Source organism: Carettochelys insculpta, chromosome 7, assembly GCF_033958435.1.
Source record: "Carettochelys insculpta isolate YL-2023 chromosome 7, ASM3395843v1, whole genome shotgun sequence".
Classification (NCBI taxonomy): Eukaryota; Metazoa; Chordata; order Testudines; family Carettochelyidae; genus Carettochelys; species Carettochelys insculpta.
The window spans coordinates 18,017,529-18,031,422 of record NC_134143.1 but is presented as its reverse complement, the minus strand read 5'-3'; the positions used below and the strand labels follow the sequence as shown (position 1 = coordinate 18,031,422).

The following is a 13,894-nucleotide window of genomic DNA, read 5'->3' as shown; positions in this document are numbered from 1 at the left end:
TACACAATAGAGCCATTGGATATACTATGGCTTATTTCAAAATAGGCTCTATTTGCTCTCTATACAGCCCCTATTTTGAAATAGCGATTTCAAAATAGATCCTGTTCCTCATGGAATAAGCCAAGCACTATTACAAAACTATTATTGTGTAGATGCTAGCAAAGCTATTTCAAAATAACTTTGCTCCGTAGACATACCCTAAAGGAATTCTGGCTGTTTGCATATTACCAGAGGAGGAAGGGTATTCTCTCTCTCTCTGTTTTCTGAAAGATGTTTCACTTCCATTGACCTATTTCAGTACAAATGAGCCTATTAAAAAAAACCCTCACACTACATATTTTGCCTATAAAGTTCTGTTATACAAAACCCTTATCTTATTTCCAGAAAGGAGACATGACCATCCAAAGAGACTTCTGAATTTTCTCTGGCCTCTGATCTCAAAGCCCCAGGGTCTTGCAAGGGAGCAGGTCTGTGAAATCACAGACAAAATGTCACCGTTAAACGCTGCATTCATGAATAATGTGTTGAATGAAATGCGCAAAATCGCAAGGAATGTTAGTTTTCACTCAAAGCACACATTTAAATGTCACAAATATTTGACAGACGTCAACTCAGATATGTTACAGAAAGTGGGTGGAAAAAAGAAACAAAACAGTTTAGCTGAAGTGCAATGGTCACGTTGATGCTAGAGACCCATGTCAAAAAGGAAACTAGGAGAAGAACCTTGCATCCTTCAGCACACACCAGGATGAGATAGGAATTGCTGTTGAACAATTCCATGGTTTAGAAGCAATTAAATAAGGTCAATTAATTGCAGGAGAATAAATATAAATTCTGAACAAAAAAATCACCCATTGAAGTAGTTTTGCTGTCTGATCTAAACCCTCTTTTTTGAAACCGATGCTCACCTGGTGTAGCTCCATTGAAGTGAATGAAACATCAAGATTTATACCAGCAGAACATCTGGCCTTTGGTACTCACAATATTCAGCTCTCTTTCCCATATTTTACCAGTAACCAGAGTTCACATTAAAAGGGGGCAGGGATAGGAGGCATTGCCCTGACTGTAATCAGGTCCAACTACTAATACCAGAGATGAGGGATTATTTTTTTTCCTCTAGGCCAATAATTATACTAGAGAAGAGTATTTGGTCTTTGCTTTGGCAAGCTCAAGGCCAGGTATAAGGTAACTTAAGACCACCTATGCTGAGCATGGCGGGCAAGTTCTGTGCAGCGGAGGAGTGCCGCTGACCTTGCTAAAAGGTGATCCCTAATGGGTACAACAATGATCCGTGTGTCTCTTCCTGACTGCTCATTTCCTCCTCTTTCTTAAGATAGCAACTGTGTACGGATGGTGCAGCTAGGAGTGGTACTGCAGCTTTTGGACCTTTTAGAGCAACACATGGAGAACGGGGATGTTTCTGTTCAGCATGCTGCACTCAGTGCCCTTCGGAACCTCGCTATCCCAGGTACAGAGCTGCAAGATAAATTTCCTGTTCATAAATAACTTGTGTCCATGTTGGGGGGCAGCAAAGAGGTGTGGTTCAACACCTAGTGTTCTGTGTAAGGTGAGCACATGGGCAGCCATGCAGGAGAGATTCAGATGCCACCCAGCTGATTAGCAGAACTCCCACAGATGCTGGCAGGAGGCAGCATGTGTTTCTATTGGCAGTGCACATCCCCACATGCCTCAGTGCACATAACAAAATTTATTCTGCATATGGATGGAAAAAATAGAGAGCACATTGCTCATCACCTAGATCCACTAACATCACCGATTCTAGTGCATTTGCAGATTCTTAGAGGCATCTGAGCTTTTTCCTCTGCTAAATAACTCATGCGTGTGAAAAACTCATGGGGGTTACTCATATGCAGAAAATTAAGGGGCTTAAAATTATTCACAGGGATACAATTAGGTCGCCACTATAATGGCTTACCATTGTGCACAAGCCCTATACAAACAAGATTGGAAATGAAGAAAAGCCAATACGCTTTATGCAGCATCAGGGGCAGGAAGGAATATTAGAACTGCTGCTGTCTTCTGAAAGCAATACAAATTTTGAGCGAGTTAAAATGTGTCTGGTATCTTGCGGTGTAGAGTTTCTGCTCTTGGCATTGTTAATAAACACATCAGGACATTGGTTCTCTCCCTCATTTCATGTCAAATGCAGCCCTGCTGTCTGGAAGTGCAACTGGGAACAGAAATTCATTTGTCTGAGCACTTCTAACAGTACAGTGCCACCTACAAATCACACTGGGGTGTTGATTTAGAACAAGCTTTTAGGAAAGAGTGCTGACTCCCAAGCTCAAATTCTACCATCTGCAGCAGCAGTGTTCTTGGTGGAAGTCTCCTCTAAGTACTAAAGTAACCAGGTTAGTTATTTTGTGCTCAGACAAGTTAGTGACTTTATCTGATAAACATTTCCAAGTGTTTGTCAAAATAAAGCAAAATAAGGACCAGGGATAATATTCATATCTTTCTCCTGCGGTTAAGTAACTAAACCTTGAGCCTCTTCTCTACTGCTCCCTTTTAATATTTGAGAAACGGTTTCTGAGATTCATAATCAGAAGTTCATTCATTTCACTCACTGTTTATGTTGAAAGTTGGGTACCCGAGTGAACTGGAGCCTGTGCGTGTGTTTTTAAAAATGCAATGTACTTCACAGCACAGTCCCTGTCAGTTGTTTTACACTGGTGATGTTCCTAATGCAACATCTGGCATAGACAAGCATACGTATGTGTCACTGGACCTAACTGATTATACGTGTGTTGTGTGCTAGAAGTGTGCAACAGTTAATGGTGGTGTCATGGAGTGTGTGGGTCACCAGGCCTTGCACCCTATCTGCAGTCAGATGTGACTCATTCAGCAGGTAGAATAGGTGGGTTATTAGGAGAAAGGGAGACAGCATAGAACAGGCTTGTCAAAACACAAACCAAAAGCAGTCAACACAATCCATCTTGGGGAGAGGAGCCCAGAAGGGGTCCCGAAGCCAGGGCCCTGGCCCTCCTTCCTTCCTCTCAAGTTAGTCAAAACAGCCTCAAGCCCCAAAAGCCCAGTTCAGTTTCAAACTGGCCAGACCCCATCCTCCTGCCTTTGTCCTGTTTCCTGGAAGGGAGAAGGTATCACCTAGCTGCCGAAGTTACCAATGCCATGGCGAGCCACTGCCTACATGTGAGAAGTCATCACACCAAAATGCCAATCTCCAACTGTGCATTGATGCTGTACCCTAGGGAAACTGAGGCACCTACCTGGGAGTTACTACAGGGCAGTAAGAAACACATGCAAAATAATAAGGGAATAAAATCCCCACAAACCCACTTCGTCACAGGTACACTTAACTAGAGCTGTTTTTAAGTGAAAATCAAAGTGTTTAATTACTAATGCATAATAGGGTCCAGTTCACAAGATGTCCATGCCATGCAGCCATAGAAATCCCAAACAAATCATAGTCCCTATCTCCCTCCATGGAATCTCTTGTGTTGTGATGCAGGAGCACAGAGAAGGGTGCATGGTTTAAGTAAGGGAAGGTACTTTATTAGTCATAACCTGGAGGAAACAGATGTTTGAACACTTCTTCTGGTTTCAGAGAAGCCTACAGCACGCTCCCTTAAAGTGCCCTCTAGCACAGAAATGCTGAGAAAGCCAGTGCTTATACAGCAAAAATTAATACACTCTTCTACCGACTTTGCTTTCTACTGATGAGCTGACTATGCCTTTGCATGTGAATTAACCTAGAGTTTCGGCTCTCCAGTTCCTTGATGCTGATTTTGCACTGTCTCTCTGCTTGACTCAAGCCAGGAATCTGACCCCTTCAGTGCTCAGCCTTAGGATCACATGCACAGGCCCTGGGCTAGCAGCAACAGTAATTATCCTGCACCTGCTCTTCGAAAAATCACTGTCCCAGAATCTTGTGGTACTTTTCCTCAGTTCTGCACTACATGCACTACCACAGGGCAAGTATCAGAGAGGTACCATGTTAGTCTGTATCGTCGAGAACAACAAGAAGCCCTGTGGCACCATATAGACTAACAGATGTTTTGGAGCATAAGCTTTCATGGGCCAAGCACAGGCAGACTCTTTACAAACAAACATTTTGAACTTGAAGTACGACTAGAGTCTCTGGGAGAAAATTTAACAGCTGTTTAACACACAGAGCAATCCTGCACAACACTTTAAGCTGGGAAGGGGGAAAATAGTACTGTATCCAGTTCAAACAGTGAGAAAAAACTAGGTAGGCAGGGTGTAATTACCTACATTAGAAAGGAAGATGAGCTTTTCAAAAAGCGCCCAAGGAGTTAGACACTCAACTCTCATTGATTTTATTTTCGTACTATGCTGTGGGATCTTTAATGAACAAAAGTAGCAAGGATAAGGATTAATCGCATCTGAAAGTTCACACTCCGTTCTCTTTAATGACACTCTGGGATATTAATATGATATGGACTCAGGAGAAAGAACCCCATTCAGTAAATCCCCAATTCCACTTTCTGTAGTACAGTACCTAAGTGTTCCTTGGAGGTTCATTAACCAAGCAGTGAATGACCCTGACCTTGCATCCTTTGTAGGCTGTATCAGGCTCACCAAAGAAGGTGAAGTGTCTGCAAGCTGCAGTTTAATTCCTGCTATAGCCTTTCTTACTAAGATAGGCCAAATGCTAGCCAATGTTAATGCCTTGCACCCTTGTACTTCAATGTGCTGAATTATGTTATCAGATATTTATGCATTGATCATGAGTCTAATTTAATTTTAGTGCTCTTTATTGCTCAAATATCTATTACAAGCATATTGTGATCTTTGGAAGTGGAGGGTTTTTTTTTTTCTTCTTATGAAACTAACAAACTGTGCATCAGAAGATAAAGAGGGAGAATCACAGATGAGGGCTAAGTAAAGAAATCTATCAATTACCATAGGGTACATGAAAGGAACTAATGAAAGCAGCAAGAGAATTTTAAAAGAAAGAAAATCCATACCCTTATTTACTTAAAAAGGGAGTAGTAACGTTGGGAACACTGCACTTGTAAATTCTGTGAAATCCTCATCTCATCTCAGGACTTTACGAACCATGATCACGAAAGCATACGTCAAAATATGGAACTTATGTGCTTAGCCCTCCTACTGAAGACATATTCTCATGTAGCCTGAAAACTGTGCAGGTTATACCTTGAAAAAGACATAAGATAAAAACTGCAAGGGAAGCCAAACTGAAAATCAATTAGAGGCATTAAAAAACTTATGGATGCGCACAAGAGAGGTCTTTAATTGAGTTAGACTGAATAGTACTGAGGGGGGTTGCCTGGTAAATCCTACTACACACAAGAGACTTGTGCTATTGGAACCTATGGAAATTACAAACAATGTAATGAACGGTGTCAGTTTTTCAGCATGCCTGCACACTGGCAAGGGAAAGGAAAGTAAGATTTTTGCCTGATGCAGTTGCCCCAGGAAAGACAAAAACATGCAGAGGAGGAGGATAAGATTATTTTGGAGGAAGCAGACGTTGGCAGCTGAGTTAAGCGTCATTCAGACTTTTCCCAAAGAAGTTTAAGATCATTACCAGGAATTAATCAATAAGCAGTTGTGTAGAGGAGGAGGATTAGGGAGGGACGGAGAGCACAGAAATAATAGTAGCAGCAACAATGAAGAATCAGGCATTTCAAATACAATGTCATCCAAACAAAACTTAAGTAAATATTTTTATAGCACCTTTTTTGGATAGGGACATACAGAAAGCACACTCTTCTGAACCCTGGCCCACGTGCGAACAGATTTGAAAAAAACAGAGTGAATGAAATGTTGTCACAAGAACACTGTTCCTCTGGTGTGTGTAGCTCAGTATAAGACCAAAAGGTTCGGACAGTTCTCACCTTTAAGGTGCTTATGTTGACCCAGTTGGACCGTTACATGCCTAACTCCTTCTCAATGTTCAGGAAAAGCACAGGAAAAGCAACTGTTAACACAGTCAATTTCTTCTATCCAACACTCCTTGTTTAGATACTTGTAGGGGCTTCATCATTTTCAGCTACAAATTCACGTTCTCCAAAATGATCAAGTTCTCTCTTTCTGGTTCCATTTTCTAGTTGCTAACAAGGTTCAGATGCTGGAGGAAGGTGTGGCGGAGCGGATCCAGATGCTTTTGAGATCAGAGATGGCACCTGTGCAGTTTAAACTTCTGGGAACACTGCGAATGTTAATAGATGGCCAAGGTAGAGAACTGTTGATGAGGAACTAACATCATCTGGATACCTTTTGCAAGCTAGAAGTGAAAGGGAAAACAGTAAATACACTTTGGAAATGGGAAAAGACAATGAGCCAGAGGCTCTGCAGAGTTAAAACAGCAGTGAATTTTGTCTGGTTTGCCATGTTCATTAGAGCAAAAAAAATCTAAGTGAGAGATAACCAAGGACTGAACAAGAGATTTTTAATGGAGCTACACCAGCAGAAAATTAGCATAGCCTAAAATTGGGGAATATAAAGGATCAAGAAGATGGGAAGGGGGGTTTCTAGTGCTCAAAAACATTTCTGTATACTCCTGATTCTTACCAGTTCATCCAACATCCTGCATGTCTGGCTGCAATTCTTAAATAGCCCTGAATCTCTTTGGGATGTTGTCCATGGTGGTACTGTGCACTTAAGTTCCATGTTTAGAACCCCAAAGCCTGCAGCTGGCTACACAGATGGGCAGGAAGTATGACAATACTCATTTTATGCATCTAATTGCAATATCTAAGTTATTTCTGCACACAACAACTAACAGAACAATATCCCTCAAAAACTTATACATCAGGTTGAAGGACCAGAAGAAAAATTAAAGAAATAAAGAAATAAAGAAAAGTGAGATTCCCATTTCAGAACTGGCCCAAAAACTTGACACATGCACAGTAAGGTATTAACTCACATGGATTCACCAGTTACGTGGGAAAGACAAAGGGCTTATTCACTACTGCCCTATCCTATGTAATCACAAAATTCCAGAGTTGGTTTGGCAGCCATTTGCATTCATTTTGTAAACACACACACAAGATACAAGGCAAGGAGAATCAGGCCAGGAATTTGTACAATTAGTACAAAACAATTCAATGGAAAGTTTCCATTTGCATTTCATCACAGTAGACATTACAAACTACAAGGCAATTTAGCACAATAAACCATTTTTCCTTCTCAGGCTTTGGAAAATGCTACTAAAAAGATTCAGTCTAGCATGATCATTTGAAGAATTTTAAAGGTGACAGCTTCAGGACTGAAAGGAGAGGCATCAGAGTATCCTCGACTGAATTTCGGAAACATTAGATAAGCCAGCCCTGAATTACAAAACTCTAAGTGGTCGTTTCTTTTCTAGCTCACACTGGTTATAGGCCAATAAGATTCCAGTGATTTCCATTAAATTATTTTAGATTTACATTGATATGAGATCTGAAATTAGCTCCCCTGAAACAGCAATATGTAAAACAAGACTCATTTTCTGAATTTGAAATAATGTAGAGCATTTTAGTGAGGCGGGGTGAAGAGAATCTAAAATGCTATTTAAGTTTCACCCTTCTATGGCAGTAAGTGCAGGAGCCACCCACCTTTAATTGTCTTATGTTCTGTTTACCCATGAGCCAACATTGACCTTAATTAACTCCACATGAAACACTCCCACGAGCATGTGTCTACTAACAAGTCCCTACTACGTTCGTTAATTGTATTATCTAGTGTAAATTCATTACTCTGACAATTGCTGGGCATGCTGATGCCTGCAGAATTGAGAAAGGCATGTTTTCCTCTAATTATAGCGATCCAGATGCCTTTGTGCTTATTGCTGTCAGCATCACACCACCAAAAATGAGGTACTCCAACAGTTTCTTGTTTCCCTAATGTATTGCCAATGGGGCCCACCTGATGGATTTAAGCACCTAGCACCATGATCCCAGTAGCTTTTTAAGCAATAGCTGGTAGAGGCACAATTCACACAAGGCCCACATTCCATACATTAAAAATGTCTCTCCTTCTAAATAAGGTCTAATTAGACTTGGGCTTTAGAGGTTTATTGCCAACAGAGCTAACAGAAAATCCAACCGGACAACAAACTGGGTCAGAGCCTCTACTTTGAGCAAGCCTTTTAAACTGACGTTGTTGGTCAACATGGAAACTCCTAGAGCAGGGGTCAGCAACCTTTCTGAGGCGGAGTGCTGAATTTGACCTGATGACCTCTATGTACTGTCCAAGTGCCAGTGATACTCTAAAGTCACTAATAGTCTTATTTACAACAGCTTCATTAACGAATGCATCAAGATGCAGAGCTTTACTGTTTAGGTGGTGGTTGGCAGCATTAGCTGGTCTTTTGATAATCCACAGGCAGCATGGCTTTGAGCAAGCTCCTGACTGCATGAGAGAGGAGAAGCAGGACTGACCTCCCGCTTTGCATGCTGATGAAAATTGGCTCACATACCACTCGTCACCTGTGCCAGGGGCATTGCTGAACCATGTCTTAGAGCAAAGGTGTCTAGACTCTAACTGGATTGACTGCCCTGATCTCTTGAGACAGACAGCTCTGACCTCAAACCACTGCCAGTCTCTAATAGGAGGGGACTTGTGGAGGGACATGACATCTCTGCCCCTCTGCTGGTAGGAGAGATACTCACCTCAGAAAGAGGAGTGAATGGGTGAACTTTAGACAGGTCCAGAAGCTCTGAGAACCAGTTCTACCGTGCTGATACTGGCTTTGTCCTGCCCAGCTTGCCTCAATATTCAAGGGGAAGGTGAGAGAATGTGGAAGAAAAATATAAAATGCCCTCCCTCCCAGCACCTCTGCATGGCTTTAAAAGTGGGTAACAACTCTGGAGTCAGCTTATACTCCTACTGGACCCTTTTTGAGAAGGCCTGGCAGACACTGCAGCCTGTGTCAAATGCTTTCTGGTCCAGATATAAAAGGCATATTTCATTACCACCTGAAGGAGAGACTGTTACAGGGCTAGATGGAACACCTCAATCCTGGATTTCTTAGCTGATGGTATCATAGCCTCATGGCAACCAAAAAGTAAACCAACCTTGCCCTCACCCCTGAAAGGCTAAAATACATAAATTAGGCTTAAAAGTCAAATGAACCTCAAATTGCAAGCTAGGACGGACAATTAAAACATCAGAAAAGCACAAGTCTGTTCCAGAACCGCTCTAGCTAGGGCAGAGAGAGGAAGTGAGGGAGCATTAGGGGAGGTTGGGTAGCTATATTCTCTAGCTATGGGCACAGAGGATGGTGCTCGTCTCCTAGCCATTAATTACTTCTCTAAATCCTTCTGTGGCTGCACGGGTGGGCACTCTGTTCAGACAGAGAGGCTTAGGAGAAGTGAAGCAATTTGCATCTCATCTCTAGCTCCTAACCTCCACCCCCTAAAAATACACAAGTCCAGGTTTAACTCTGGAGTTTATTTACAAATCCTGACCCTACCCTCCTGAATGCCCTCAAGTCCTATCACAGGCAGAGGGACTGAGGCAATAAACATCTGCCCGTTAGCTCCCTGACCACCACAGGTGTGCTCCCTAGACAGCATTATATTTAGCTAGAACACAAAACTCGACATGCCTCAGTACCCCTTTTGTCAGCATTTTTTCTTGCAGAGAATAGCACTTTCTAGGTTCTAACCATTTTTAAAATCAGTAGCACTTTGTAACAATGTGGCTTTAATGAATGTTATTGCAGCCACTGGTAAAGCTGCCCCATGGGCCGCAATGCTGGGTAATAGAACTTACCATTTATCCAAGTACTTTCACTGTGTATGGATATCAAAGGGATTCATCAGGATCGTTCATAACCTCCTTTTGCTGTTGTCAGAACTTTTAGGGGTGGTGGCAGCAATTTTCCTCAGGAGCACTAGGCCTCAGATGTCACTGCAGACTATCAGAGGCTTTTTCTTTTTTTTTTAAATATATACAGAGGCTTGTCAAGGGAGTTGTTTCTGCAGGACAGCCACAAAGATTAGAGTTCCTGGCATTTGTCATCTCATGAGAAGACTCCAGGGGGTCTGGCGGACTTCCTGGGCCCCTGGGCTAGTGTGGAGGGTGTGGGGCCAGCTCTGTGCTCCAGGTAGGGGTGGGGCTGGAGGTTGCCAGCCTTCAGTACTGCCCAGAGTGGGCCACACTGCCTGTGCTGCCCTCAGAGCTGTCTGGAGCCTGCCACATGACACACTGGTGGCAATTCAAAGGACACAGGGTTCCAGCTACCTCTACTGCTCGTGCCATAGCAGCAGCAGGAGTTCTGGGGCCTTTTAAATCACCGGGCCTTGGGTCAACTGCTCCCTTCGCCCTGCCCGCCCTACCCCTAGCAGCAGGCTTAGAAGGCTCCAATGTCATAAGCAGGGACAGGTGAACAGGTTCAGAGAATGCAAGAACCTCCAGCAAATATTGTTCAAAATTTGAATTGTTTGATGATGAAAAAAAAAGTTCTTCTGAGATTTGAAGTTGCTGTTTTTCCAAAGTAACAGAGAAGGAGCCGTGCTAGTCTATATACTGTCAAAACAAAAAAGCAGTCAAGTAGCACTTTAAAGACTAACAAAATAATTTATTAGGTGAGCTTTCGTGGGACAGACCCACTTCTTCAGACCATAGCCAGACCAGAACAGACTCAATATTTAAGGCATAGAGAACCAAAACGGTAATCAAAGTTGACAAATCAGAAAAAAAATTAAAGGTGAGCAAATCAGAGAGCAGAGGGGGTGGGGAAGTCAAGAATTAGATTAGAATTAGAGCAGATCCACAAACCAGTTAGTCTACATTTTAATGGAGTGGGCCATGCTGTTAATGACTTAAGAGTCTGCGTTTTATTGAAGAAGAATTTCCAGTCTACTTTACAAAGAGAAGCTGCTGAACTCTTTTTCATATTCAAATTCGACACATTAAAGTGGTTTGAACTGGGATGCAAATTTTCTGGGACATTATAGGGGCTGTTTGGCATACCTGGCTTAATCTAATTCTTGATTTCCCCGCACACCCCACCCCTCTGCTCTCTGATTTGCTCACCTTGATAATTTTTTTTCTGATTTGTCAACTTTGATTACCGTTTTGGTTCTCTATGCCTTAAATATTGAGTCTGTTCTGGTCTGGCTATGGTCTGAAGAAGTGGGTCTGTCCCACGAAAGCTCACTTAATAAATTATTTTGTTAGTCTTTAAAGTGCTACTTGACTTTTTTTTCCCTAAGTAGTTTTGATTTTCCAGATGTGTCTGAAGTTTTAGATAGAGCTAGCTGGTCAGTAAAATTTTTACAATCATCTTCCCCACCACCCACATACATACAATGCACTGGACCTGTGAAAACCTGAACTTTTTGAAAAAAACACATCTTTTGATAATTTTGTCCAGAAGTTCTTTTAGGTCTGGAAAGGACCGATATAGATAAATGACATCCTACCTACCCCAGCATAAGCTAATATCCCATGATTAGGGGACACTCTTGGGATGTCACCAGGCTTAAGTCCCTACTGTTGTCTGATCTGAAACAAGATCCTGAATCTGGGTTTTCCACATCGTATAGGTGTGTCCTGATCACTGAGTCTGCCAGTTTTGCTTGGACATATTCCTGGAGGTTTCATCGCATGACAGTATATAATTAAAGACTAATCTTTAATTCCTGGAGTCTCCAGGACAACCCTGAAGGACTGGCAACCTTACCTCTGGCTATGTGTGCATGTGTCTGATTTTTTTTCCTTTTTTCCACAAAAAAAATTCAAAAGGTTTTTCTTCTGTGTCAGTACTGAACAAAAACAAATTTCAAAACCTCAAAATTTTGCATGAGATGAAATTGTTTTCTAGCCATCTCTCCTTTCTTCTTGAACAGCAGCAGTCAAAGTCATACTCTGGATAAGGTTCCAGATATATTTTAAGCAACTTAAGGCACACACCAGCCTTTCATTTGTACAGCACCTAGCACAAAGCAGTTCTGTTCCATTACTGGGACTTCTGGGCACTATCAGAATGCACGTAACAATTGTGCTAAGAGGCTCTGGAATAGTGAGAGACTGTCTTATTCCCTAAAGAGCAAACAGGCAAATTTAGAACAAGACCCAAGGAGTGGTTGCAAGAGAGAGGGAGAAGGAGAGAGAAGATAAGGGTAGCCACACCTCATGCCTTCTAAGAAAAAGCAAAAATAATAGCAATTTTCAGTTCTGAGACATATTGCTGCAGCTTCAGGAGGTACATACATACTGCATCTGTTTTACAGGCAGAGAATGGGCATTGATACTGCAGCAGCAGCAGAAACTCCCAAAAATTGGGGGCCCCCTCTTGGGCGTTCAAATCATGGCCACACTCCAGTGCCACCCTTTCCCCTGGAGGTCTCACTGCCACTCTGCTCCTCCCTCACAAGACCTCAGCCCCCAGTCACTCCTCTCTGGCTTCTCCCTCCCATCTCTCACTCTTACAGCTGGTCAGAAGTGGGAGGTTCTCCCAGTTTTAAAAGCAATGGGGCCATAGCCCTCTGATCCACTCTGTTCCAGCACCTGCATTGACACCTAAGTAACTTGTCCATGGCTGCACACTACAGCTTTGTGTACACAAGGCAGGTGAGTTGATTGCAGATATGCAATTCTAGCTATGGCAATTGTGTAATTAGACCAACTTATCTGCAATTGACTTACCTGGCCATCCTTACTGAAGGAGGTTGATGGGAGAGTTTCTTCCATCAACCTCCCTTACTCCTCATGATAGCAAGGAGTATAGGGATCAGCTGCTGACTTCGGATAGGTCAATTTTGTGCATCCTTACCAAGCATATGAAATTGAACCCTGGAAGATTTGACCCACTCAGGGTCATCTTCAGGGTAACGTAGACATGGCTTAAGTAAGTGTGGCTAGGCCAGAAGTCCACCTGCCATAAATCAGTGTAGCCTCATTGACTTCAATGGAGTGACTCCGTTTTATGCCCACAGATTTTGACCAAGCTCTAAGAGTTCTGACTATTCCCCTCGTTCTAAACAGTACTTAATTTCTTGGCCCTCCTTACGTCTGACTTACACGTGCACTGCAGTCAAAACCAGCTTGTTCGTAGAGTGTGGTATCACATAAATCAAACAGCAGTCTCCCTCAGTAGAGGCAAACGAGGACATCAGCAAATTACACATCTGCAGAAATTCTCCTTTTAGACGGCATCCTCTGAGCTACAAGTGCAGAGTAAACACCTGGACCTACTATGCTTCTCTTTTCAGCTGACACCGCAGAGATGCTGGGGCAGGACCCCCTGCTGCTCAACAGACTTGTGCAATGGTGCGAGGCCCAGGAGCATGCTGGGGTTCGTGGAGAAGCACGCCGATTGTTGGCATCATTCCTGCGGCACAGTAGATCCCAAGTATGAAATTACTGATTTTTCTTTAAATTGCGTACTGCCAGGCTAGCATCCCTGTGGCTGGGTGGCTGTGGAGAGCACACACACAAAAAACGTCAAGCTTTCCATACTGTGTCGTCAGTATGCCTCAGCACCAACCTGGATGGAGCCATTTCTGTGGGGGGAGAATACATTGCAGTCGCAGCCATGCAGTCCTTTTCAATTAAGCTACCAATAAGGCAGTCGGTGCATTTGTGGTGGTGGTTTAGTGATATGGGTACCTAGAACCACAGAATGCTAGGGCAGGAAGAGATCTCAGGAGGTCAACGAATCCAGCCCCCTGCCTGAAGCCTGATCAAACCCCAACTAAATCCTCCCAGCCAGGACTTTGTCAAAGCAGAACTTAAAAACCTCTAGGGGTGGAGATTCCACCACATCTCTAGGTAACACGTTCCAGGCTTCACCACCCTCCTTGTGAAATAGTTTTTCCTAATATCAAACCTAGACCTCCCTCACTGTAACTTGACACCACTGCTCCTTGTGCTGCCATCTGTCAGTACTGAGAATAGCTTCTTTCTATTTTCTTTAGGCCTGACCCTACTTTCA

The 13,894-nt window shown here is 42.9% G+C and overlaps 1 protein-coding gene across 1 annotated transcript in view; it reads left to right on the top strand.

Annotated features, from left to right (window-relative positions):
- Nucleotides 1–13,894, top strand: part of LOC142015690 (rap1 GTPase-GDP dissociation stimulator 1-A-like) — a 39,210-nt gene that overhangs the window by 18,578 nt on the left and 6,738 nt on the right. The window contains exons 8-10 of the mRNA XM_074999457.1: nt 1,334–1,468; nt 6,078–6,203; nt 13,173–13,312. Coding sequence (XP_074855558.1) covers nt 1,334–1,468; nt 6,078–6,203; nt 13,173–13,312 — 401 coding nt within the window. The remainder of the gene's footprint in view (nt 1–1,333; nt 1,469–6,077; nt 6,204–13,172; nt 13,313–13,894) is intronic.